Source organism: Alligator mississippiensis, chromosome 3, assembly GCF_030867095.1.
Source record: "Alligator mississippiensis isolate rAllMis1 chromosome 3, rAllMis1, whole genome shotgun sequence".
NCBI lineage: Eukaryota > Metazoa > Chordata > Crocodylia > Alligatoridae > Alligator > Alligator mississippiensis.
In genome coordinates this window covers 300,894,105-300,921,920 of record NC_081826.1, presented here as the reverse complement: position 1 = coordinate 300,921,920, position 27,816 = coordinate 300,894,105, and the positions used below count along the sequence as shown (strand labels likewise).

The following is a 27,816-nucleotide window of genomic DNA, read 5'->3' as shown; positions in this document are numbered from 1 at the left end:
AGAATGACGAAAAGGGCGGCCCCCACGGGCCGATTTTTCCCATTGGCGCATTTTTCCCATTGGCCGATCCGCGCCGCGTTGCCGGGCAGAACAACGCACCTGGCTCCGCGCGCACCCATTGGCGGCGCGGGACCGGGAGCCGTTGGATGATTGGCTCTTTTTTCCCATTGGCGGAGGCGCCCCGGCCCCGAATTTCCGATTGGGCGCGGCCGCCGGTTGCTAGGCAGACTGCGGCGGGCGGAGCTTCCCCCGCCGATGAGTCGGCGCTGAGGCGCAGTCAGAGCCGAGCGCCCGCAGCTGCCGCCGCCAGAGCCCGAGCCCATCCCTGCCTGCCGCCGCCCGCCACCGCCGCCATGGCCTCGGGATCCGAGTGAGTGCAGGGCCACCCCTAGGCCTCTCCCCGCGCCCCATTCTGAGGGGCCCCCGCGCATGCGCACTGCCACGCGCACCCCGTTCTGAGGGGCCCCCGCGCATGCGTACTTCCCCCGCACCCCGTTCTAGGGGGCCCGCGCGCATGCGCACTCCCCCCTCCCTGCACCCCGTTCCGAGGGGCCCCGCGCATGCGTAGCGAGGGCCGAGGCCTGGGCCCGATCCCGCTGTGTCATGCAGGCCCGGGAGGGGGGGCGGGCCCGGCGCTGCTCCGCCCCCAGGTGGGGGAGGGGCGTGCGGCCTAGGCCTTGGCCTGGTGTGCGTGTCCCACGGCCTGAGCCTGCTCCTGCTTCCTGGGGGGTGCAAGGGATGGTTTTGGCCCACGCTGAAGCCACCCCCCTGCTCCAACTCATCCTCCTTTGTCTGCCGGGGCCTCAACCCCCCCAAGGGTGGAGCCTGCACCCCTCCTCGGGGGAAACCCCTTCCTCATTTAACCTCGACTTTCCTTGCTGCAGCCGAAGCCCATTGCTCCCCTGTCCTGTCCCGCGCCGCGCCGCGCTCTTTGCAGCCCCCCAGCAGGCTGCCGTTCGAGCCCCGCTTTGGTCCTCGGACTTCAATAAATGTTAGGGGTTCGCCCGGCCGGCGCCCCTAGACCAGCTTCGGGGGGGAAGCCGCGTCGCGTGCGCGGTGTTTGTGTAAATATAGCCTTCTCCGTGGAGCAGCGAACGGGCGCCCGGCGGGAGCGATGCGGTCGAATCGGTCGATGCGAAACGGTTTACCGGCACGGAGAGGTCGAAACTCGTGTCAGGTTCGTTACGGAAAGCCGGCCTCCGCCGGCTCGGATACGACGTTGTCCCGTCTCCGTTCGCCGGGCGACGTCGCTGTCAGGAGACCGGCCGACCGGCGCTGGAAACGTCTCTTGTGTCCCCCGCACGTGGTCGCGCTGCGAACCGTACCGCAGCGCAGCCTGGGTTGCGTCACCTACGGGGTAAAGCAACAGCTTTACCACGGGGCAGATGATCGGCGGCATCATCGTTAAGTCTTTTTTTTTTCCCCTTCTCTTTTTGGCAGACAGAGCTTCCCTTGTAAAGGAAGGGACGGGGGTCTCTGAATGGGGAAACGCGGGGTTTAGGGCTGGGACCGTTCTGCCCAGAGCTGGGATCGGGCACTGGTTGGACTGCGCCGCTCGGGGGGTTACGGCCGGACCCCTGGACGGCGCTAGGGAGAGGGATGGGCGCGTGCCGTGCGCGCTACGCTTCGGACCTACGCATCTCTAAAACCAAAACGGCACGCCTGTCGCAGGCCTCCACGAGAAAAGAAAGCGACGATTCGTGCGTCGGCACGGGGCTTTTTGGAGCTGTCAAGCTCTCGGTCCCTCTGATTCTCCTCTCTGGGTGAAGCAACGTTTTCACTTTCGCAAGAAGCCATGATGCGACCCGCCTGACTTCTCACTTCCTTTCTGTGCGCCCATTCATCCTCCACCGCATTTCTGAGCTGAGGTGGCTTGCAGCTGGCCCCGTTCGTCTGGATGAACACGTGCCAGCATTTGGCATCCTCTCCAACTGTTAGTGCACCCAAGCCTTTCGCTCGCTGTGTGAGCTGCCGTGCGCCCCGTAACCTGCTTCGTCTGGCTGGTAGCGTCTCTTCTCTCTGGATTGTGCAAGTTCAAAGTCCTTCAGTGTGAAAACTCTCTTCCTCTGATGAATTAGCTCATGTTGACTCAAGTTAGGTGTCACCTGCCAGCGTGTTGCTCAACCCCCGGTGCGCTGAATGATACTTGAGCCTTCTCACAATCCTTCCCAAGTTTTTCATTTCTCATCGCTGTCTTGTCTCTGAGCTTCAACTCGCTGCCTGTTTCCTTTTCTGTTTTTGTAACGTATACGCGATGCCGGCCCCACAGTACCAACCCCAGACCCCCGCAGCCAGCCTTTGTGTCCTAAGAGACAGGCTGTGATTTGCAGTGGTGCCTTGGGTTGCTCCAGTAGATCGAGTCGTATCAGAGGGTCCTCGAGTGTACGTGCTCTGTACAGGGGGGGCATGACTTGCATTCAGGACTCCTCCCTGGTTGGAGAGGACTGTATCCCTTCTGTTGCAGAACTTGTGCTGGCTTTGTTCCCTGCGGTGATGTCACTTCGCAGCGCTCTCCATTAGCCAGCCTGAGGCTTGCCATCGATCGCCTCAGTACCACAGCGAGCTTCTTTGGTTTCTGACTTACAGGATCTCTCTTGGCTCCATCAAGTTCGTGGCTCTAAAGTTTAGCCGCTCTGAACTTCCCATCCTCCAGAGGAGGTGTGGCTCATGGAGAGCCTGCATCTCATTAGCTCACCTGTTGCTTCACCTGATGAGCTTAGCTGGCTCCGTAGCTTGCACATCTTGGGTTTCTTGTTTCGCTGTGTTACGATGGTCAGGACTGCCTGGGTGGGCTGCTGCTGCAATCAGTCCCATCTACAGTCACAACCAGCAGCCTCCCTATTTCTAATGAACGTCTGTCTGGGAATCGTGTGTGGCAGGTTCAGAGCAGCGCGTTGACACTCCTCCCTTACCTGGAGAGTTGAGAGGAGCAATCCAGTTATGAAGGAGCCGAAACACGCTCTGGGAAAAGTGACTTGTCCAGAGCTGCCCACACAGAGGCTCCTGCTTCCTGGTTCAGTAGGGTTTTTCCTTTTAGAATAGCTCTGCCCCTTTCTCCTTGCTGAGTCCTGCCTCTTACTTCCTAATGCTTTGCTCAGGCCAGCTTCCCAAACTGTTTCTAGATGGGCCAGCTGCCTTCATGTTCATCCTGTGAGAGTCTTTCTGAAGCATCAGGGTAGGGGGTCACTACCTCATTCGTTATCTGCTTCATCATCGCATTGGTGTGACTCTCCGGAGACCTCGCACCTGTCTGTCGCAGTAAAATATCTCCAAAAGAGCCCCTGAGCCTGCAAACCAAAGCAACGGGTCTTCCCCAGGCAGCACTCCTCCGCCCCGCACCTGCCTGCTGCCCTCCGCCTCCTCCCCTCCAGCCTGGGGCTCGCCAAGCTTTCATTTCCCCCTAATGGACTTGTCTGCAGCCATCCTCCTGGTCCAGTAAAAACCTGGGCTCCAACCCTCGGCTAAAGTGTGTTACTTTGGGGAGGCCTTTTATTGGAACCAAGCCAGGCTGTGCATAATATCATTGCTCACTCATTTATGGTATCTCTGAACCATCCAGAGGCGTCAGCCACACATTTAACAACACAGCATTAAAATCCTGCCCTGTTCTTGTCCCAGAACTGCCTGAAACTTCTGCAACCTTCTCCAGAGCATGGATTCAGATTCCTTTCTCTTTTAGTCAAGTATCTTTTGCTGGATGCATTATAACGTGAAACAAAAGCACTTTATAAATCTACTGTTTCACCCTTTTTTGGCCCTCCTGCTTTTCAGCTCACTCAGTTTGGACAGGACAAATGAAGTAGTTGGTTTCATTTCCCTTTCTCTAAGGTGCAAGTGAATGCTGCAAGGAAGCTTTTGCTGTTTTCGTGGACACTTGCGATACATAAACATTTCTGCTATATTTGCTAGCCTTCCCCAAGCTAAGCTCCAGTCCTCATCCAGTTTGGTGAACTGTAGCATTGTCCTGTAACTCCTCTTCAGCTGGGATTTGTGACCAAATGGGTTCTACCCGGTTGGCTGCACCCATGGTATTCCCTTTACATGTCATTGCAAATGTTAATCTTGCTACAATACCTTTGTTTTTAGGCAAATACATTCCAGTCAGGAACATTTTACTGAGCTGTACCCATTTTCTTAACTGTCTTCGTAGCTGTTTTAGTTCCAGGCTAATATAGTCCCTGAAATAATTTTCATATAGAAGATGTTCTTGGCATACCTCTTGCATTGGTTACCCTGTAAATGGTATTGCTCTTTGCCTTTCAAAAACCAGTGTAACTTCTAACAGGCAAAGTAACAAGAAGAGTTTATAGCTTGTATAGAACAAGGAAAGCAAAGTAGAGTATGGCTAGAAAAGGAGGAGCCGTGTCCAAGCTAAAGAGTCCTGTGTTTTCCTTTCCAGTTCTAAAGGAGATGACTTATCAACTGCAATTCTGAAGCAGAAGAACAGGCCCAATCGGTTAATTGTCGATGAAGCCATCAATGAGGACAACAGCGTTGTATCGCTGTCCCAGGTATGTGTCACATAAAGCAAAAAATTATGTACTTGATATGTGAATTATGTCTGTGTATTTTGGTCTGAAACTGAGTATTTGGTGAGAGGGGTTGAGCATGGGTTTGCTCCATGTAAAATGGCACGAAAGCTTAAGGGGAAACAACACTTGAGTGGTGCTGGGTAGAAATGAAAAGGAACTGTCTTCTTGTCTGTAAGCGTTTTGATCAAATATTGTGATTCTAGAAATAATGCTAGTGGTCAGTCGAACAGAAGGCCTGGCCCAGCTTCAGGGTTGGCAGTTGGCCTGCCATAGTGTGTCCTGTGGCACTTCATGACTCGTTCAGCACCTTCACTGTCAAGATGTAACACTTAAATCCGGTTGTTTTCTCTCTCAGACCATTACATTCCTGCTTACTCTAATGTTGTCATTGTTCACAGGCAAAAATGGATGAATTGCAGCTGTTCAGAGGAGACACTGTTTTGTTAAAAGGAAAGAAGAGGAGAGAGGCAGTCTGCATTGTCCTGTCAGATGATACCTGCTCAGATGAGAAGATTCGCATGAATAGGGTGGTTCGCAACAACCTGCGAGTGCGCCTGGGTGATGTGATCAGGTGAGGGCTCCTTTGCCAGCATGGTGCATCCTCATGCATTAGCTAAGCAGTTTGTTTAGCTGGCTTCGTGCTAATTTGGTCAGTAACCGAGGGTGAGGCTTCACTAAGTACACAGGGTCTCTTAGAGCACATCCTGTGGCTGAGGTTTTAATTTGGTTGACTTTAAACCACGCTGCTGGCTCTTCAGATCTGTATAATGCAGCTGGTATCTTCCTTTTTTGAAACTTGCATACATGGCTCGGGAACACAAATCGTACCTCTTACATGGTTTGAAAACTCCACCCCCCCACGGGAAATTTCTCTTCTAAAATTTAAAGGTTAACCATCACATCACACCACACCAGGTTTTAAACAGTCTATCATTTATAAAAATCTTAATGATTGTTCACTGAGGAGTGGTTTACAAATGTCATCATTTCCTTTACAAAGTCTGTAGTTCAAGCCCTGAGCTTGTACATGCGATTCAGCAATAGAAGCACCTGTGAAATGAAAGTGAAAGCAACTGCTAATCTGTTCTCATTTTCAAAGCTGATGCACATGTAAAACAAATTGCTTTAATGGTGAAAATAAGACAAGATATCAAGTTCATTCCAGTTTTAATTGAAGGGGTTGTAACTCTGGCAGAGATGCTGTGGAAGCCCTGATGCTTGACTTGCAAAGTGGGCCAGAGAAGCACAATGCCATGTAGCGTAGGCAGCAATCCGATGTTGACCAGAGAGCTGGAAGCACAGCAACGTGCTCTGCAGGCTGTTGGCTGCTGCTGCTTCAGTGTTCCTAATTCCCTTTAGAAATGTTTGAGGGAACCTTGAAACTCCTGCTGCTTTCACAGGATTTTCAGGCATGAAGTCTTGAGTATTTCTCAAGCTCTGCAAAACAAATGTCCTCCAAAGTTCACGGAGCAGAGGAAATAGGAGTTTGTCATGGTCAGAACAGTGCAGTTGGAGAAGGGTGATCATGGTTTGGCACTTTTTCAAAAGCCAGTGCCTTCCCCATCAGTTCGTTCATCTCCTAAACTTCCAAATCTTCTGTGTCTTGGCAGCTAATCTGTTGTGTTAGACCATTTAGTACCACCTTAGGCCCTGTGCAGTGGCTCTACTTGATGCTTTGTCCTTAACTGTGTGGCAGCTTTGAATCCTCCTTGGTATTGAGGTTTGGACAGGGCTGATCCTGCCTCAGGCAGGGGTTGGGCTAGGTGACCTCTGGAGGTCCCTTCCAGTCTTACTTCTCTATGACTCAGATTTTTCCTTGCTGATTTCCTTTGCTTGTAAATTGCTTGTTGCATGTCTTACTATAGCCTTGCCTCTGCTGTAATCTTGATTCACACATTGTTCATTTCCTGATTCACTGTCTCTACAGTTTTTCCTCCTCTGTGGCACTTGATCTTTTCCTTCACTATTCAGCTTAAATCCTCTCTAAAATAGAGGTTAAATGAGTACAAGAAGCTATCAAATATTTGGTAAAGAACATTAAGAATGTAGAGTACAGCAAGGTTTGGAAAGGCTTGGGCAAACACTAATGTTCTATCTATGAGCTTCCCTCCAAGTCAGATTGTTAAGTATCTGGTTACTAGCTGATTACTAGAAACTAGGATCTTGGTTTCACAGCGCTGCAGATGCTTTTGTCAAGGTTAGCAGCGGGGACTCAGCTCTCTGGTGTTGGAGGGGGGATGAGGAGGGGAGGAGTTTCCATCAGCCCCATTCTTTGCTCCTTTATAATCTGGTCTGTTGCTGCTGTTGACGCACAGTAGCTGGTGAGTATCCCTTGCTCAGAATGCACAAATGGATAACTAGGGATGGGATCAGATCCCTTTAGTCTGCTGCTTGGGAAGGAGCCTGTGGAGGAAGAGCAAGAAGCTCGGCTCTCCCAACAGTCAAGGTTCTAGGGGTGCACTGATAAAGATATTTTTTTAGGGCCTATAGCAATGGCCAGTTATTAACCAGCCATGTCAGCTGATACCAATCCAATTGCCTATATGCAGCCTGGCAGCTTGGAGAACAGTGTCCAGCTGGTCAGTCTGTTTGGGGGGAAGGGGCATGATAGGGGCAGATCGAGGCCCCCTGCGGTGAGCGAGGAAATGGGGCTGGGGCAGGCACTGCACAGTCAGAGTGGGGTGAGGTGTGGGATGGAGCCACAGGCAGTTTGGTGTGGGGGGCTCGTGCTGCTGCATGCACCCCAGGGGAGGTATGGGGAGCATGTGCCCCCCAGATCTGTGCATGGGGTGAAGATAGGCCCAGGGCTGTGCCAGTGTCTTCCCAGTACAGGGGCTGGGCCAGAGCTATGTTTGAGGTGGGCAGCGGCGATGCAAGAGGGGGCTACAGGGAGGGCTACAGCCACACTGAAATTTGCCATACCCCCTCCTCTCAGCGCTGCTGCCCGCCCCGAGTGCAGCCCTGGCCCATCCTCATCGTCAGGAAGAGGCTGTTGCAGCCTGCCCTTGCCCCACATGGATCTGGGGGGCACATACCCCCCACGCGTCCCCTGGGGGGGTGTGCAGCGGCTGGAGTAGTGCTCCTGCCCCAGTCCCATTCCCTCACTGTGGGGACCTCAGTCTGCCCCTTCCCCTCCACATACTTCCTCACCAGATACTGCTCTCCAAGCTGCCGAGGTGTGTTCCTGTCTGCATGTATGCTGCGCATGTGCACATGCACATGGCATTTGTTGGTGACATTATCGGGCACATCAGCCAAAAAAAGCTGATTGCTGATAACGTCAGTTTTCCTTTTATTGGTGCCGATACGATATGGACCAGTATATAGGTGCACCTCTACAAGGTACTAAAGGTGGCAAGGAGTGGAGGAAAGGGAGCAAAGTGAAAGCCAGAGCTTGTGGAGGCAAAAATGGGAAGGGGGACATGGTCCTCCATGTTGGCAAAGTTCTCTCCTCCTCCTGTGTTGCCCATAGTTCTCACCAGGGCCTTGGGGTCGGTCCCTTTGTTGTACTTGTGTCTGGTTCAAGGCCTCAAAGGTCCTTCCCAAGCCCTGCAGGTAAAACAAGCAGTATAGCTTACCAGTCTGCTTGCATTTCAGCATCCAGCCTTGCCCAGATGTGAAGTACGGCAAACGCATCCATGTGCTGCCAATCGACGACACAGTAGAGGGGATCACAGGAAATCTGTTTGAGGTCTACCTTAAGCCATACTTCCTGGAAGCATATAGACCGATCAGAAAAGGTAATGGCCCATGCTGCTAACATCCTGGGGGCAAAAAAGGAGTGAGACTGACAGCAAGGAGAAAAGCTCTAATGCCGAAAAGCCTGGTTGTATACGTACGTAGGGGGGGGTGGGATGCGACTCTGAGGGGCATCTCTGTGACTAGGTGTGCAATTTCTTATCTGGTTTCCATGAGTTATGCCCTCAGTTACAGTGTGTGTGCTGTTGTCCAAATGCCGATGCCCAGGGCAGGAGAGGATCATAAAAATATGAAGTGAGGTGGGCAGGAAAGTCTTGTCACGATAACATACTGTTTCAGGGGTTACAGGTTTGGTTGTGGAAGGGAATAGTGTTGGTGGAATAGACTTGCCTAAAGCATTTGACTTGGAACCACGTGACATCTCAATTCAGACATGAAATCCATATGCCAATCATTAAATGCTGGGAAACTAATAGAGTTCAGTGGACTCATTAATGGAGTTGGTGTTTTTCTAGTGAGGTCCCCCAGAGACTGGTTCTTGGCCCTTTGCTTGTTAATGACCTGGAAGAAAGCGTAACCTCAAAAGTTTGGATGACCCAGAGACTTGGGGAGTGGTAGATAAATGCAGTGAGGTCATGAGCCCTTGTAAGGTGCATGTTAAAAACTAGGATGTGTCAGTATAACTAAATATAAAGTCATGCCTCTCGGAGCAAGAAATGGAAGCCATGCTTCAGAGAGCGGGGCCTCCGCCCTGGGGAAAATAATTCTTAAAGATGTAGTCATAGTGGAGCTGAGGTTGACATGAGCTGCCAGTGCGAAGCTTTGGCTGAGGCATCTGATGTGGTCCTTAGATGTATGAACAGGGGTATCATGCAAGCAGGTTTTCTTACTCTGTTTGGTTTTTGATATGGTATCCAGATCTAGTATCTACACTTGATAATTTGAAGGAGGTTTGTTGAAGAGCCAGGGGAATCATGACATGGCTTTCATGTGTCATGAAATCTATAAATGCCACTGGCAGGATAAAAATTTGATAAACAGATGGTTCTTCACTTTAACAGAACAAAGTATAACTGGATCCAGTAGCAGAGGGTTGAGATTCAACAAGTCAGACTAGTAATAAGGTGTGCACTTTTTAAGTGAAAGGCTGTCATGGTTGAATGAACTCACCAGGGGACTCTCCATCTGTATGGGATGCTAATGCCGTAGGGGATGCTCTCCAAGGGAAATTTCAGTCAGGGTTGGGTGTCTTTGGATCTTCTCTGGCTACGCCAGAATGGATTCCAGACACCGTGTTGCCTGCGCTGCTCAGGAGTCAGGTTTGACTATCTCCACAGTCTCTTCTGGCCTTAGAATCGATGAAGAGTCCAGGCCAGGGAAGTGGAGAGGAGAATACCCCCCTACCAAGGAATCTGGCCAGTTAGGTTAAATGCAGTAAGCACTGCATACAGCTAAGCTGAAGCAGGAAAGTTCCCTTTTCTGGCCAGGAGTTTCCTTTTCCCTGGTTGGTGGTGAGGAAGGAGAGAAGATCCAGAGGCTGTCTTCTCTCACATGCTGAGGGCATGCCTGCTTATGCTTGCTCATGAGAGGTAGGCTGGGGTTATAGCACATCAATTCCTCCGTGGTTAATGTCAGTGGGTATGCTCTTACTACATGCAAGGAGCTTTTTCCTCAATGAATGGAGCAGCTACCTTGCATTTAGCACAGAGGAAGAGTGTGCATACTGGCATTTACCACAGAATAGCTACCCTGCTGTAAATCCACACCCTATCTTGCAAACCTTGTATACCTATGCCCTTAGTGTTGACAATAAAGGAGGATGAGGTGGGGGCCTAGGGAGATGGGTAGGCAGGAGAGTGGTAGTAAGGAGGCACTTCCACACCTGAACCTCAACTTTCGGTAGTCGCTTGTATTGCCGCCAGGGTCAAAAGTTATAGTTATAGTATATATTGGTTGGGTTGGCTCCCTCCAGGAAGAGTCCAGCCTTTTTGGGGGGTTGGATCCTGGCCCTTAGATGGAGTCAGCTCCTTTCAGATGGTTTTTGAAGCCAAATGTGTTGGCTTCTCTTCAGCTTTCCACTGGCCATCAGTTGGGTTGACGCTTTCAGTCTTGATGCAGCTGTCCCTTATTTCCTCTTGTGGCTGCCCATCCTTTAGTTCCCAAGTTGGATCTTGCATGGCCAGGTAGCTGTGCTGGGGAACTGTAGTCTTCACCTTGGGAGCTGGCAGGCTACAGTCTGCCATCACACAGAAATCAGGGTGCAGACTCTACCTGGACCTCATCTGGACAGGGGGTTTTGGCATCTTCTAAGCAGAAAATGCTTCTCTCCTCTGCCTTTCACCCATGTTCCTGCTCCAAATTATGGGAACATTAACCAAGCAGGAGGCAGATTGGAGCTGTGACAGCTGTGGAGCATGCTGCATTTGGAATCAACACAGCATTGGCAACTGGTAGCTACAGGTTCCTTTGTGCTTTCTGGTCTAAGCAACCTCTGTCCTGTGTGCCCTCCCTGGGACTGGTGCTGGTGGGGGTGGTGTGAGGGTTGACACTGCTTACTGGCTGGTATGTGGTACTGAGGCGTGGTACTTCTTACAGGGGACATCTTCCTGGTGCGTGGAGGGATGCGTGCAGTGGAGTTCAAAGTGGTGGAGACAGACCCCAGCCCTTATTGCATAGTGGCTCCAGATACCGTGATCCATTGCGAAGGGGAGCCCATCAAACGAGAGGTGAGCTGAGTCCTGGCATAAGATCCTTCCCACTTATCCTTTCTGCAGCAGAAAACCTGTTCATGGAGGAACCCTGGGGAGCTGTGAGCACATTCAGTGGCTATTGATAAATCCAGTTTGGGGGCATAAGCTGCTAGGGGCATGTTCTTCCTTGATCTCCTTTCTGTAGGGAGGTGGTGTTTATATGGTTAAGTTTGCTGTGAGATTCTGCACTTTGCTGTGGCACATCTGATAATGACCATGCACGTGGCAGTGCTTAATAGATCTTCTGGTTCAAAACTTCTAGTTGCCCCTAGCACATGGCACACCCAATTTGAATGGCCAGATTCCCCTCTCTTCCTCTTGGGGAAAGAAACAAATTATGGACCTTAAGAAAAGACTTCAAAAAAATATTTTTAAGCTCCAAACTTGAGGTGCTTTGGAAGGGGCCTGATCTTTGGTATGCTCAGCACTTCCTGTAATTGGCCCCCTTTTGAGTTGGGCATCCAAAGTCCAAGATTCTCAGAATCTCAAGTCACTCCTGAACGTCTTGGCATTTCTGCATAGAGGGTAGCAAGTGTGAAGGTGGTAGGCAGGTGGACCTGGCTTTCATCAGGCAAGCACCATTGCAGGTACTGAGAATTTGGAGTGTGAGCATTCACTCTTGATAGTGCCCATGTTCACTCACTCGCTCAGCTGTCTGCTGCATATATGTCCAGATATGATAAATAAGGAGGGCTGAGTACAGAGACTTGCGATGATGCCATCAACAGTGTGTGGTTTCTGAACAGTGGGCTGAGGGGTGTTAGTCACAGCTGGCTGTACTCATCAGCAGTATTTGGTGTCTTTGCCTTCCACAAGTGTGTGAGAATTAGTAAGATGTTGCAAATAAGGAGCTAATTGCCTGCTAGCCAAGGCACTGAGTGCTGTGTCATACTCCTTGAATAGTAGCTGATCCTTGGCATGTGCCTACTCATGAAAGTTAGCAATGATCATCTGCTTAGGGAGGCCAAACAGGCGATGAGAGAGGCAAAATTAATAGGTGCCTTCCCACCAGTGCTTAAAAAGTTACCTGAAGTTTTGGAATTGTTTGGACATCTGCCTCCAGCAGTAAAGTGTGTTGTTAGGCCTTACTTTGCTTTGACGTTGTACTATGGACCCACTTGGCCTGTACTTGGTGCAGAGCTGATCTTTGTGCTCTGCCAGGCAGGAATAATCCCAGAATAATCCTTGCTGCAAATGTTCCAGCTGTGAGACTCGGTGATGCTTGTGTTGTGTTCGCACCACAGGTTTGTCTGCACCACAGGAGCAGTGTGGCCCAGCACGAATGTTCCTGCTTGCACACTCCAGACCTGGAAACCAGCTGGCAAAACTATTCCAGGGTATTTGTCAGTGGCTGCTCTCGAGACCATGGTCTTCAGCCTGCTTGAGAGCAATCTCTGGCAATGATTCTGGAGAGGCCTCACCAGCATATGGGTAGGTTTGGAGTGGGTAGGTGAGGTCCCTGGGCACATCTGTGCTGGGACACACTGCTGCCCTGGTGTGGACCTAGATCAGGAGCTGGGATACTGGGGCTTATGGCAGCATGGTAGAGGACAGGGTGGTGGTATAAAATCTAAGTGTTCAGCCAATTCCTGTCTTGATGCTGCCTCTGGCGACTACCTCTGTGGCCCACTGAAGCAACGTACACCTCGGGTCGGGACTGTGCTCTAAGTGTGGGAAGGCCGGGGGCTTTATGTACAGATCTGTGTCTGGGGAAGGGAAGTGAGCTGGTGGGGCAGGACAGTTAAAGCTGGAGTTGGCTTCTCAATCTTCTGCTGTTCTGTGCCTGGTTAGTAGCAGCATCCATGGTGAGTGATGAAAGGAAGGGTGCGAGTCGCCTCTGACCCCTGCACTGAGAAGGTGCCTGTTCAGGGAGTTGGGAGTTTGGGCCAAATGCTACTTAGGGCATTTTCCTCTTGAAGCCAGTCAGAGTAGTTGGTCCTTGCGCTGCCCATGTGGGGTAAGTGGGTGCCGGCTCTCCCTGTTCTGCAGTCAGAGACATTGACTTGGACAAGGTCAGAGAGGGAGTCTTGGAGCTGGGAGCCCTTAAGTGCCCCAATCTTATTTCTCTGGTAAGCCTCTAGTCCAGTGATTCTCAACCAGGGTGAGGGGGCACCCTGAGAGGCCAGATCATTTCAAGGGTGTTGTGCAGTACGAGATGAGTACAGGCCTGGCCATTTACCCCTCTTCTTGCAGAGGGGCTGGGGAGGCAAACACTGTAATACATAAGCTAATTTTAGAAATTGTCATTGGCAATCCCTCGTGATTGAGGATGATTGTCTCCCATGCTTGCCTTATCTGTGGGTCCGAAGGTGGCTGACGGCCAATCCAGGATTGCCAGGTTCTTCTGCAACTCAAGCACATGTTTCTGCGTGGGGTGGATAGCATCTGGATTCCTGATTTGGTCCACGACATGCTGTTTCTACCACTCCCACTTTTCCATCTCCTGTTGTCATTGTGAGGCTTCAAAGTGCTGAGCTCCTTGCGACAAACTCTTCCTCCATTTGGGATGGTCCCAGGCGATAGTCTCTCACGAGTTGATGTGGAAGTTGCATTTTTTCAAGTTGGTCTTGAAGACGTCCGTGAAGCCCTTTCTCTCTCCTCCTCTTGAGCGTACGCTTTGGCTGAGCTGGGAAAATAAACAAGCTAGTTTTAGAAATGGGGTGCTGCTCAATTCACAGACATTATGGAGGGGTGCCCTGAGTCTAAAAAGGTTGAGAACCACAGCTCTAGTCTCACTGGTGATTCCTGGGGCCTGGCTGGCTACGGAGACTGAACAACTCTTGTTTCCCTTAGGCACTAATTATTTTCCCTCCTGGCAGGATGAGGAGGAGTCATTGAATGAAGTGGGCTACGATGACATTGGAGGCTGCAGGAAGCAGCTAGCTCAGATCAAGGAGATGGTAGAGCTTCCTCTCAGACACCCTGCTCTCTTCAAGGCCATTGGTGTGAAGGTAAATATGTTGCTAGCTCCGCATGTCTGTGACTCACTTTGTACTGCCAGTCTCTTCTTCGGTCCTGCCAGTAGGCTCGGTGAGTGGGTAGTCTGTGACCTTTCATGCTGCTTGTGGGGGTTCAGGGCATCCTCTGCAGGACCCTAGGGTTTCTGACACAATAACAAGCTGGAACTGTAGCTTGTGGCCCAGTGCTTGTCCCTCTGTGGACTGGTTGGAAGGGCAGTGCTTTGCTTTGAAGAGCCCAGCTAATTAGTAGGCAGCCTTTTGTTTCTGTGCAGCATTAACATCCTTCCAGCCCTGGTTTTGAAGGATTTTAGGAGTGCTGATGACGGCCCATTACTGTTGCACGAGCTTGCATCAGAGCTCTGAAGCATTCTCCAAATACCCTTCAGGTTCTAAGTTTAAAATTAGCTTACTAACCCAGCCCCTTCTTGCCCTCAGCCTCCCCGTGGGATACTGCTGTATGGTCCCCCTGGCACTGGTAAAACCCTGATTGCTCGTGCAGTGGCCAATGAAACCGGAGCTTTCTTCTTCCTGATCAATGGTAAGTGGCAGGAATGTCTTATGCCCAAAAACTCCTTTATGCTGGTCACAGGAAACATCCGTCTGGCTCTGGGTAACAGGAGGCAATGAAGCTGCTTGTGAAGTGCCCTTAGCAGAGTAGACCCACCTCAGCTGAAGTGTTTTCTTACCTGTTTCAGACATATCTCTGGAGGCTTCTCAGCTGGAAATCTCAGGAGTGTCAGCTTAGAGCGGTCTAAAATCTTGTGGATAAGAATTATAAGACTGTTTGGATTGAGGGCACCCAACTCTTCATCCATGAGTCCAGTTTTTTTCCGTCTGCCTGAGGGTGTTGGTAGCAAGTGTGGGAGGGTTGGGACTCAGACACCCAGCTCTGGAACACGTCTGGAGGGAGCCCTAGCTTCTGCTAGCGGTGGCATTCAGGAGGTGTTCATAAGTCGCTGTCTGGCTGTTCTCCGAGTTTGTTCTCGATGCGGGGAGTTGTTCTTGCTTCACTCAACTTCCACTAGGAGGCGCTTTCCCCAGGACTGTAATTAGAGCTTCATGCACTAATGAAAGGGGCAAAACTTCTAATTAAATCCCTTAACGTGATCACCAAAGGCCCATATCTGTGTGGGCTGTGGTGCATGGTTTATATCCAACGATGTCCTGGTAATGGTCAGATCTTTCTCTTTGCTCAGTCTTATCTTTTCCTTGGGCTTAGGACTGTAGCTTTTTCACAGATTACTTCAAATTGTCCTGAGAGTGAGAGCAGGAGAAGGTGCCATGCTGTATGAGGGGCAATGTGGGGGAAACAGCCCCAGTCTGAGTCTGCACTCAACTTCTTTTTAAGGTCCAGAATATTTAAACTTTAAAATCCTTTGGGTACATGTGATAAACCTACCCAGTCTAGGTGCTGAGGGTTTATCGGCACAGCACCAGCCCTTTCTCTATTGCACTGATTCTCAACCAAGCTGCCATGGCACTCTAGGGTGCCTTTAGATCTTTTTTAGCACCATTAGGTTTGCAAACAAGATTCACAAGATAAACCCAGAGCTTTCTGTTTGAAATCCATAGTTGTGATCTTTCTGACTTCTTTGCAGCAGAAAGGCTACTCTGTCGTGTTTCTGTAGTCAAAAAAGAGTGAAAACTAAGAGCTGGCATTTTCCAAGGGAGTGCCTAGAGCAGTATTTTTCAACCCGTGAGTCGTGACCCAAAAGCAGGTCACAAGAATATACGAAAGAGTCATGAACAAACCCTAAAACTGGATTCTCTTTTAAAAACATGAGCAACTGGGTTCCAGCCTGCAAGGGGCTGCTTCGCGCTCCCCATACCCCACACGCCCACTCCCTGCCCCACATACTGGGGGGTGGGGGGCAGCAGGTCAGGAGTGAGGGGCACTGGCAGGGCCAGGGGGCTGTTTTCTACTTAAACTATTTACTGGGTTGGGACTGGCCAGAGATGTTTACAAATGGGTCATGGTACCAAAAAGGCTGGGAACCTACTGGTCTAGAGTCGTCTAGGTTGAGAGCCACTGCCCTAGAGGCATGTTGCTGCTGTCCTGTCCTGCTTAGCGGGTGATGGCTTTGTGAGTCCCAAACAGAGCGGGGTGCTGCTGTAAGATAGGAGGGTGCACTGAGAGAGCAGTAGAAGTGAGGCATGCTTGGCACCTGCCTGCACGCTGTATCTTCCTCCACTCGCAGCTGCCAGTTCCTTTGTTTTAACCAGGAAATTCTTGGCGATCTCTGAAGAACATTCCGTCTTGGGGAGCCGTTGCAGCCCTGCTGTCGTGGTAGAACCCGAACGGCGAGTCTGGAACACTTTCCGCTGTCTCAGGAGACCTTGTCTCCTTCCCTCCCCTTCTCAGGGGAACAATAGCCTGCTGGGATTCAGGTGTTTACAAGAGGGCTGTCCTTGTTGAAGTCTGCTCAGTGTACAAAGGAAGATGTGTTTTAGAAATTCGTTTGTTTTAGGAGCCTAAAGAAAAGAAACCTGACCTTTGTCGTGCAAACCATGCAGTTGGAAAACACCCGTGTTTGATTCCTCTTCTTCTCCCATCAATTTCTTGACCTTGTAGTATTATGTCTAGAGCGGTAAGTAGCCATGTTAGTGTGCAGTCAGGCAGAAGGCAAGGTAGATTTGCACCTTATAAGCTAACTGAATCAGAAGTGTGTAAACTTTTGTGAGCATCAGCTCACTTTGTCAGACGCTAAGAGCGGATGTGCAGAGAGCAGGCTATCACGAGCTGTTGCCTTGAAGTTGTAGGCAGCTCTGATTCAGTTCATTTATAAGGTGCAAATCTACCCTGCCTTCTACCTTGTAGGTTGGTCACTTTTCTTCTAATCGGTGCCATCTTCAGTGCCATCACAGGGAGTCCAAAAGAGGGGAGAGGGGGACATCAAGGAGAAAGGAAAGTTAGTATCTCTTATTCAAATAGAGTGTAGTTAGCTGGTTTGGGATTTTCCTGGCTGAAAGCAGTGCCGCTTTCTTGGATGTTGCTGCAGATTCAGGGAAAAATCCTGGTCTTCACCATCTCCAATTTGTTTTAAAAAAAGGTGCAGAATCCTTGCAGATGAGTCTTGGCCTTTTCTCAGTGGAATGAATGATCTGGTTGTATGTCGCGGTGGCTGGTTGTCTCCTATCCCAAGTGATATCATCTTGTTTCTCTCGTGCAGGTCCTGAGATTATGAGCAAGCTGGCTGGAGAGTCTGAGAGCAACCTGAGGAAAGCCTTTGAAGAAGCCGAAAAGAACGCTCCTGCCATCATCTTCATTGACGAACTGGATGCCATTGCTCCAAAGAGAGAGAAGGTAAATGAGTCCCCTTTCTGCAGTGCCTGGCTAACGACAGCTGGGCTGACACTTGGTATCTGAATGCGGTGTAAATGCAACACCCTAACCTCCTGCTTGGGTTTCAGTCAGAGTGAGAAAGAATCACAGACTTGGATGGGCACACAAGAGCAGGCTTCTTCCTAGGAGCGTGAGGATTCTGCTAACATCTGCTCTAGGGCAGCTGCTACACAGGATGGTGTTGCAGGATCATTTGCGTCTGGTCTCTTGTAATTGCCGTTTGCTCTTTTTCTTGGTAGACACATGGAGAGGTGGAACGCCGCATAGTGTCTCAGCTGCTGACTCTGATGGATGGCCTGAAACAGAGAGCACATGTGATTGTTATGGCAGCGACCAACAGACCTAACAGCATTGACCCAGCCCTCAGGCGATTTGGTAACTGGCCTTGAACCTTTTTGTTGTCCGTTGCTTTGTTACAGCTTGTTGCTTGCACATTCTCTTGTTGGGAGCACGAAAGGATTGATCAGCAGCTCAAATGCCAGATGCTGTTGTGGGTGTGATTTACCAGCTTGCTCACACACCTGTTCAGTGCCTCACTTCAAACTCAGCTGCTTTATTCCAGCATTTCATAGCATAATCTCTGCTGGAAGGTAATAAATGGAGGAGGTTGCCAAATGCCTTAATGACAGCAAATCCCATGTTAGGGCCTGGCCTCTCTGTTGTGACCTCATCTTCCCTGACTGTTTACTTCCAAACAGTATTAGCCAGAAACCCTGAGGATGCTTGATAGACCGCTGTGGCTGGGCAGCAACTTTAAGGATGGATCCTTAATTTAGAATCATAGAACATAGAAAATTCAGGTGGGAAGGGACCTTGGGAGGTCACATCTAGTCTAGCCCCCAGCTCAAAGCGGGACCAGCCCCAACTAGAGCAGTAGCCTTCAAATTGCCCTGTCTTAAAATGAAATGCTGGGACATGGCTGGGGAATTTCAGGCCTGGTTTCCTCACCTGGTGCCAAGAATGAATGTCCATTTAGGAGGTGCAGCTTGTATAATTCTGCATTGCAGACTGCTGGAACTTGAATGGGCTGATGGCCAGTTAAATGCATAACTAGCCTGCTGAGCAAGCAGTTCTGATGATTGGTTGGAATTGGGGCCTGCGTTTGCCCTAATTCTTACTGCAGTGGTACCAGTCAAATCAAGAGCCCTTTTCTGTCAGGCTGTGTAACACTAAGCGTGCGCAGCTGTGATACCCCATGATTGGCACTCCAGAGAGTTCTGAGAGACTTCAGTCTGCTTCTGAGTGTGTATGTGTTTCCTGCCTGTGCTGTATATACACAGGTTGCAATAAAAGAAATGGGTAAAGGGAAGACTTACCTTCACCTACGTATAAGTTGGGCTGTTGGACTTCAGAGGACTGTTGCTAGGTTTCATAATTCCCCTCTGTTCTGTTGTCCTCTGTCTAATTAGACCCATATTCTCACTTCCCCTGACTGGCTGAGTTCCTCCTTCTCAAATTGCCAGGATTCTCTGTAGCATCTCTTGCTGTAGGTATCCAAGTGCTGGGTTTCTTGGAAGAGGTGTCTGGCCCTGGCATGCTCTTCAGTGAGGCTGAAGAAAGGGAAGGCAGGAACTGGTACTTGCCTGGTTCCAGAGATGTCAGTGTGCATGTTGTGCTCCCCAGGTCGCTTTGACAGAGAGGTAGATATCGGTATCCCTGATGCCACGGGACGCCTGGAGATCCTGCAGATCCACACAAAGAACATGAAGCTGGCTGATGATGTGGATTTGGAGCAGGTTAGTAACGTGTTTCCTGGGAACGTATCTGTGCGAGCACAGACACTCAGGAGCCTGTGGATGAGCAACAGATGAGCTGTAGCAGTTCTGGTGTGTGACAGTCATTATTTGGCAGGGCAGGAAGGGGTATGTGGGGAATCTTTGGTCACTAGCAGCAGTGGTATGGCCAAGAGCCACTGTGGATGTGGGTGAGAGGAGGGCCATGCCAGAGCTGTATGAAATGAATCTGCAGTCACCTGATTCAAGGAGCATCTTGACACTAACCTCGGGTTTTACCATTTTGGCTGTCCCATAAGATGCCAAGAATCAGAAGGGCCACATAAGATGGAGCGATCTGAATGTTTGGGTGGGCCTGGTGTTTGTGGTAAGCGCACTGGCCATTCTATCAGTCCGGGGAACAGATCACTCCAGTCTTCAAGGCTGTCATTTTAGAACTCATATTTACCAGTTCTAGATTTCTTTCCTGCCTCTTCTGTCAGAGCCACTCTCTCTCCTGAACAGGGTGATACAGGCTCATCTCATTGACAAGAGAGCAGCAAAGTTCCTGTCCTGTCCTGCCTGTTCTATGGCATTTCCTACTGATTGCATTGGTGGCTAGAAGATGAGCACAAACTCTGCCATTGTGAAGGGTTCCCTTTTATATTTCTGTGAGTCACGGCTGATGCTTGGCTTTCAGGTGGCCAACGAGACCCACGGCCACGTCGGTGCTGACTTAGCTGCTCTCTGCTCAGAAGCTGCTCTTCAGGCCATCAGGAAGAAGATGGATCTCATAGACCTGGAAGACGAAACCATTGATGCTGAAGTAATGAACTCCTTGGCTGTCACCATGGATGACTTCAGGGTAATACAGAGATGCTCAGCTTTCTTTCTTGATAAATCTGTGTCTGCTCATTGCCTGCTTGGAGCCAGTGAATGCAGTGTGCTAGAATTCACACAACCCTCTTTTTGTCTGTGTTAGTGGGCTCTGAGCCAGAGCAACCCCTCAGCTCTGCGGGAGACAGTAGTTGAAGTGCCCCAAGTTACCTGGGAGGATATTGGTGGCCTAGAGGATGTCAAGAGAGAACTCCAGGAGCTTGTACAGGTAAGGCGGGGAGGTGCGCATGTGTGTGAGAGAGACAGACCAGGTCCTTGTTTTAATTGCTCATTTAAAGGGTCTACAAAGGTCCCTATATCAGCTGTGAAGGAAGAAAGTTACCTATAAATAACAATAAGTGAAACAGGCTTGGATAGCCCACTAGCTTAGCAGCTCCATCAGGCTAGTGTGGTTAAGACCCGCCAGTTTCTGTAGCCGGTGATGCAGAAACGTGTGCCTAGCAGCATGTATGACTGCCTCGCTGTCCTCAGGCTGCATGACCAAGTACCTGGTCACAGCTGTGGATGGGCTTTGGCACAAGTCCTGAGGTGAGGCTTGAACCCTTGCCCCTGTAGTCCCAGTGAGCTGTTTTAATTGGTTTTCTGCTGTGCTTCTGCCTTCCTAAAAATAGCTCCTGACTAAAGATCAATCCCACAGGCCACTTCCCCACCACAGGTTTTCGTCTGTTACTGGCTTCCTTTCACTTGACTCTAAACTTCCTACAGTTTCCTATCCACGTAACAATTCAGCCTGTGCAGAGCTGGTTGACTCGACTGGTGCTTCTCAGTAGGAGTCTTGGGTGCTGGCAGGGAGAGAGATGTTGGTTGGAGGGGGTCACTGGGGTTCTTGCTGTGTTCTCTGATGCAGAATCTCAGTGTAGGCACAGTCGTTATGTCCCAAGTGCCTGTTCTCAGCTCTTGGACTGGCAGGGCATGTGAAGTATTCAGGAGCTTTGTACCTGTGTTTGCAGAGCAGGCAGGCGAGTCGCCAAGAATTTTCCAGCATCTCATGAAAAATATTGTTCCTGACTTTTGTGCCAGTCCCGAAGTCAGGATCTCCCACATGCCACTGCCTTCAGTTGCAGGATGCCGTCACTGAGACTGATGCTGAGGAAATGTCACTGTCCTCTTGTTAAAAGCACCTGACATCTCTTGCCTGTGCTTCTCTGGCTTTAAAGTCCATATTCTAGCATTGGTTGTGTCTGAAGTGAGATGGAGCCATCTGCTCTTGCAGGTGGATGTTCCCAGTTCAGGCACTCTGGCCGTCTCAGAATAGATGGCCAGGGTGGAGTGCACTTTCCCTCTTAAGTTTTTAGTGGCTCTGCAGGCAGGCTTGCAGCCCAAGAGCAGGCTGCGGTGCGCATGGAGCTTGCCCTGCTTGCTACCCAGGCAGTGCATACACGAGAAGTTTCCAGGGTTGTCCAGGGCCCAGTGATGCTTCACCTTCTTGAGACATTGGCTTGAAAACTCTAAAGGAAACCAGCTTTTAGACCTCCCAGCCAACAGGGTCCAGGGCAGGATCTGGCTTGGCTTGTTATACAGCCAGGACTCAACCGAGTTTTCTCCCTCCTTTAGTACCCTGTGGAGCACCCAGACAAATTCCTCAAATTCGGCATGACTCCCTCCAAAGGGGTCCTGTTCTATGGGCCCCCTGGCTGTGGTAAGACACTGCTGGCTAAAGCCATTGCCAATGAATGCCAGGCAAACTTCATCTCCATCAAGGGGCCCGAGCTGCTCACCATGTGGTTTGGCGAATCCGAGGCCAACGTGCGCGAGATCTTTGACAAGGTAAGTGGCTTTGCTCTCGACCCTGTGTGCGCTCCCCAGAGTATCGCCCAGCCTGTGGCTCCAGGGTTGGCTGACTGTTGTCACACAGCCTGGTGTGAGCGGGAGCTGCTATCCTGACAGAGAGTGGGCCAGCTTCCCTGCAGTAAGAGTCCATCTCTAACTGGTTTTCTTCTGGTCCCACCTGAGCCTGTGCCAATTGCACGATAGATGCTCAGATGTTGTAGTGATGTGGAATAAGGACCCAGTGTTGTGGAAGGCTCTCAGTCCCCCACAGCTCTGTCATGAGGTATCTTGTTAGCCACTGCTTCACGGGAGGTCCCAGAGCAGCTCTGCACCACTGTTAGGCCTAGCAGCACTCCAGTGTGCCTGGCATGTTCCTTACGGTCAGGGGCTGCTTAGTATGGTTCTGGTACTTGCAGTGCAAGGCATTGAGGGTCCATGTGCATTTGCCTTTGCAGGCCCGCCAAGCAGCTCCCTGTGTGCTCTTCTTTGATGAGCTGGACTCCATTGCAAAGGCCCGAGGCGGGAACATTGGGGATGGTGGCGGCGCTGCAGACCGTGTCATTAATCAGATCCTGACCGAAATGGATGGCATGTCCACCAAGAAGAACGTCTTCATCATCGGTGCCACCAACAGGCCAGACATCATCGATCCAGCCATCCTGCGTCCTGGCCGCCTGGATCAGCTCATCTACATCCCCCTGCCTGACGAGAAGTCCCGGGTTGCTATCCTTAAGGCCAACCTGAGGAAGTCACCTGTTGCCAAGGCAAGTTCTGAGCTCTGTGCTAGACGTTCTCTTGTTGATTCCTGGAGGAGGCACACTCGGCAAGGGTGGGGGGAGAGGGAAACTGGAGGTGGGGAGGAGGTTTGAATTTGACTCCTTGGGATGAGCTGCGCATCATTAAAGGACTGATTGTTCCTAACCCATCACTGAAGAGCTGCAGCCTCTGCCCCAAGCAGCGGTGAAACCTACCCAGTGCAGTCTGGGAAAGGGAAGGAGATCCATCTGGATCAGCGGTGCTCAATCTTTTGGCTCTTGGGGCCAGGTGAGCGGCGTGGGACCAGTCTGTGCCCTGGATTGGGCCCAGCACAGCCTCGTCTGGCCCCTGCATGCCAGGATTGGGCACTGGGGCCTTGTGCTGCCCACACCTGGCCCTGCATGCCCGGATCTTCCCCACATGCCAAGTTTCGACTGCACCACTCGGTGTCCCCAGTTGAGCACTCTGGGCCATGCTATCGAGCCCACAGGGCTCCCCACACGTCTAGAAATTTGGCAGTCAGGGAGCATTGCCACCACTCCCCCACCCCCAAATTTTTGGACCTGTGGGAAGCCCCACATGCCAGATGACTCAGTGCTGGAGGCTGTGGCCGTGGCCTGAGGGGTTAAGCACCCCTGATCTAGGTTGAAGGAAAATGGTTGATAAATGAAAATGAAGACGTGATGGGGAGGGACTGGCAGATGAATGAAAAGTCACAACAATAATTGATGAAATAGCCTCACAGGATCATGCAGGAGACGGCAGAGCTGCCATCCCTGCCCCAGGCACATGAAACATGTCAGACCCTCATTGGGATCTCTCACTGTTTTACCCTCAACTCACAGAGGTCCTGTGTTCTTGGCAGTCCTCCGGCGTTCATTCAGGAGCATCGTTGCTGCTGAGAGTGCAGACAGGTCCTTGGAGCAAGGCAGGGCAGGGTATTGCTCTGAGGATGCGTTCTGGGACTGAATGGGGCTTCCATGCTCCCCTGGAGCTTGACTGTTGTGTTACCATTGCACCGTGAGCCAGTGCCCCAGATGTTTTGCTGTAAGAGGCCATCAACATCGTACAGATTCAACCTCTGGTGCTGCCCTCTGAACAGAGCCCCCATGCAGCCTGCCTTTCCCTCCAGAGTGGGTACTGCAGAGGGACTTGTGCCTGCAGATGCAAGTTTAGTGGGCACACAGGGAGGTGGCCAAGTGGTAAAGTTTACTTTCCAGCCCCAGTCCAATTGTAGGCAGGCAGCTGGCTGTCTTCAGGACCTGTGGCAGATCCTCGGTCTTACCAGGGAATGTAGCATGTGAAGGAGACCTGCCATGTTCTCTGCAGGACGTGGATCTGGAGTTCCTGGCTAAGATGACCAACGGTTTTTCCGGAGCTGACCTGACAGAGATCTGCCAGCGTGCCTGCAAACTGGCCATCCGTGAGTCCATCGAGAGCGAGATCCGGCGGGAGCGCGAGAGGCAGACCAACCCCTCGGCCATGGTGAGTGCAGCTGACTGAGCCCCTCTGGGGTGGGATGCTGAGCTTAGATTCATAGATGCTAGGGTCGGAAGGGACCTCAATAGATCATCGAGTCCGACCCCCTGCATAGGCAGGAAAGAGTGCTGGGTCTAGATGACCCCAGCTAGATACTCATCTAACCTCCTCTTGAAGACCCCCAGGGTAGGGGAGAGCACCACCTCCTTTGGGAGCCTGTTCCAGACCTTGGCCACTCGAACTGTGAAAAAGTTCTTCCTAATGTCCAGTCTAAATCTGCTCTCTGCTAGCTTGTGGCCATTGTTTCTTGTAACCCCCAGGGGCGCCTTGGTGAATAAATCCTCACCAATTCCCTTCTGTGCCCCCGTGATGAACTTATAGGCAGCCACAAGGTCGCCTCTCAACCTTTTCTTGCGGAGGTTGAAAAGGTCCAGGTTCTCTAGTCTCTCCTCGTAGGGCTTCGTCTGCAGGCCCTTAACCATACGAGTTGCCCTTCTCTGGACCCTCTCCAGGTTATCCGCATCTCTCTTGAAGTGCGGCGCCCAGAATTGCATGCAGTACTCAAACTGTGGTCTGACCAACGCCCGATAGAGGGCAAGTATCACCTCCCTGGACCTATTCGTCATGCATCTGCTGATGCACGATAAAGTGCCATTGGCTTTTCTGATGGCTTCGTCACACTGCCGGCTCATGTTCATCTTGGAGTCCACTAGGACTCCAAGATCCCTTTCCACCTCTGTGCCCCCCAGCAGGTCATTCCCTAGGCTGTAGGCGTGCTGGACATTTTTCCTCCCTAGGTGCAGCACTTTGCATTTCTCCTTGTCTGGGTTCATGCTGTTCAGGGTGGCAGTGCCTCACTCTGAGCAGCCCATGAGGTCAGCATGGATGGTGCCTTTGTTCTTGCAGCGGTGGGCAGGGTAGGCTTCCCCCGTGACCCAGGCAGGATGTCTGCCAAGGGGACTGTTCCCTGACTTCCAGGGGGGCGTTCCCTTCTCTGCTGCTACATCCCCTCTCCAGTCCCTCCCTTTCCCTGGATCATAGTGCTGACCTGAAAGGGGTGCTTGGGAGGCTGGAGAGGAAGCATTGCTTGCAGCAGGTGCCTGGGCTGGGGATGAGCCATGCTTCTATTCTTGCTCTGTTCCAGGAAGTGGAGGAGGATGACCCTGTCCCTGAGATCCGCAGAGACCACTTTGAGGAGGCCATGCGCTTCGCTCGCCGCTCCGTCAGCGACAACGACATCAGGAAATACGAGATGTTTGCACAGACTCTACAGCAGAGCCGTGGCTTCGGCAGCTTCAGGTAAGAGCGAAGGGCCCAGGGCGTGCGGGCACATAGCAGGGCTCCCAGAGACGGATGCTTCAGACACAGCTGCATGTAGCTCTTCTCTTCAGCTGGGCCTGGCTTGGGCGAGGGCATTAGTTGGAGCTGGTCCTGCTTTGAGCAGGGGATTGGACTAGGTGACTTCGTACAGTCCTTTCCAATCCTAATTTTCTATGGTTCAGTGATTCTGTTCCACCTGTCCTCCCTCACTGTTGAATCTGGTTACAGTGCTCTTGTTTCCCATGCTGGCCCGGTACCGTTAAACTGTGCCCATGGCAGGGGCTGTGCTGGGGGCTTGTTTGGGATGAGGCTGCTACAGGACCCTGCTCTTGAGGCAGGCAGGATCAGCAGCAACTCAGGTCTCTCTTGCTTGCCGGCAATGTAGTGTTCTGTGGCTCGGAGCCTAGGATTTGGGTAGAGGTAAGGGCTGTGCTTCTAGGAAGAACCTAAGCAGTCTCTTCTCTTCCTCCCTGGTAGGTTCCCATCCGGTAACCAGGGAGGCGCTGGCCCAAGCCAAGGCACGGGAGGTGGCAGCGGCGGCAACGTGTACAGCGAAGACAACGATGATGACCTCTACGGGTAACACGCTGTCCTCCGTGGACCAAACCCCACCCAGGCCACGTTGTACAGGGAAATTCCACCGTTCAATGGACTCTCGGCTTCTTCATTCCTCAGTCAGAACAGTAGCTGCGGTCAGACGTTGCACAGGGGAGGTGCGTGTTGCGAGCAGGATACGATGCAAACCGGTGTTGGTTTGGGAGACAGGCGGTGAATTAACGAGGAGGGGAACTGACTTAATTTCTGAGAAATTTCTGTTCTAGTGTACGTGGCAGAATCAGCAGCTTTAGCAATGGGTGCAACGCTAGCCTGTATAAACCCACAAAAAGAATAAAAAAAGAATAAAAATCCCAGAAAATTCTACCCCGCCCCAGCCCCTTCCTTCGTGTGGCGCTGTCCCAGGCCAGCCCACTCGGGCACCGGCAAACCCCTGCGACACGCTAGCTGGGCAGGGCAGGGGAGAACTGTCTGTCTCTGCTTCCCTGGGCAGGAGCTGGTCATTTTTATCACCTCTCAAGTGTCTTGTCTGAACAGGGACTAAGCTGTGCTAGCCGAGCCCCCTTGGTGCCTTGGCAGTGGAAGCCTAGACCGTCTGCTTCCAGCAGCGGCAGGCACTGTGTGTGCTCGTTCTCCAGTTCTGGCTAAGGGGCTTCATGTTCCTTGGCTCTTCGAATACTTCCCTATGTGGTGGCCCATGTCCTCCCTGCCTGCCGCTGAGCCCTTGGCCTGCTCGAGAGGTGATTCTCTTTGGCGCCAGGCACGTAGCTTTGACCCCTGCTGTGGGGCTTGGTAAGCCTGGGCCAAACTGTCTGGGCATTCAGCTGGGCAGGTGCAAGGGGGAGGGAACAAAGGAGAGAGGCTTCATGTGTCTTCCCTCTGCCACAGAGCAGCAGCTCTGAACCTGCCTGTAGAGGGGCAGAGTCCAGATCCTGAGGCAGACCCGGAGTCCAGCCCAGCTGCTGCTTGGTGGGAGGTGGCGCAGCCAGACTGGCAGCATCTCCCTGGTCTTCTTGCCCACCCCAGGGGTAGCTGAGGCCTGGCCATCCTTTCTTTCCCAGTCATCTCCTCAGTGTGCTGGCTCCTTCTCCCCTCTCCGAACCATGGGCTTGGGTAACGGGCATGCTGCTAGCTCACTGTTCTGTGCTGCAAGGGACTGCAGCAAGCCGTGCTGAACACCGGGGCAGATTTATACAGCTTGTGGGTAAGGAAGGGTCAGAGGGAGGCTTAAAATTCCCTGACACATGGAGCAGAAAGGGGTGGGGAGGGATGGGGGCACAACCACCAAAGCCCAGAAACCTGGGAGATCCCCACAGTAGAGCACCGGCATTACTACGCTTAGATCATCCCTGGCCAGTGGCTGCCCAGCCTCTCCTTGAACAGTGATGGAGAGTCCACACCTTCCCTGGCATCTGTCGCACTAGAATCATCCCTGTCCAAACCATCCCAGACGAGCCGTTGTTCAGCCGCTTTGCAAAACTACTCTCAACTATTCTCACAGCACGAGATGTGACACCCAAACCTGCCACAGCTAAAGCAGGGGGACCACAGCCGCCAGTGTCCTGCTGCTGCAGATGTCATTTAGAAACACTCAAGAGGAGGCCACAACCCCTGCCATAGAGGAAAGCAAAACCCCTACGTCCATCTTTGTAGGTGTTCCAGAAGAGGCTGGACAGGCTTTGCTCGGGGGTGATGTAGGCATTGAGATGTCCATGTTCTACACTGGGGATGTCCCAGGCTTCTGGGCTTTGCCAGTGCTACATGTGCCAGCATGGGGTGCTGCTGCAGCCCAGGCTGGGGATGGGACTGAGCTGTGCCAGTGTTCCTGCTTGGACTCAACCCTGCAGGGTCCTGGCTAGAGGGTCTTGGCCCTCTGCTAAGGGTCGGACTGACGCTGCATTGGGGTCCGGAAGGAATTTCCCCTCCTGGTCACAGTGGTAGGCACTGGGGGGGATTTTGCCTTCCTCTGTAGTGGGGGCATGGTCTCTGCGTGGGGTCTCGAGTGCAGCAGGAGGATGCTGACAGCCTCGTCCCTGCTTTACC

At 51.7% G+C, this 27,816-nt stretch overlaps 1 protein-coding gene across 1 annotated transcript; it reads left to right on the top strand.

Annotated features, from left to right (window-relative positions):
- Positions 1-258: 258 nt before the first annotated feature.
- Positions 259-26,139, top strand: VCP (valosin containing protein). Its single transcript, XM_014605386.3, has 17 exons — positions 259-370; positions 4,400-4,511; positions 4,931-5,103; positions 8,130-8,272; positions 10,827-10,957; positions 13,801-13,932; positions 14,377-14,479; positions 17,112-17,245; positions 17,524-17,659; positions 18,908-19,020; positions 19,697-19,861; positions 19,979-20,101; positions 21,448-21,660; positions 22,119-22,427; positions 23,749-23,904; positions 25,043-25,197; positions 25,696-26,139. Exons 1-17 carry the CDS (start codon positions 354-356, stop codon positions 25,799-25,801), a joined length of 2,421 nt encoding a protein of 806 aa, XP_014460872.1. The 5' UTR covers positions 259-353; the 3' UTR covers positions 25,802-26,139.
- The last annotated feature ends 1,677 nt before the right edge of the window (positions 26,140-27,816 follow it).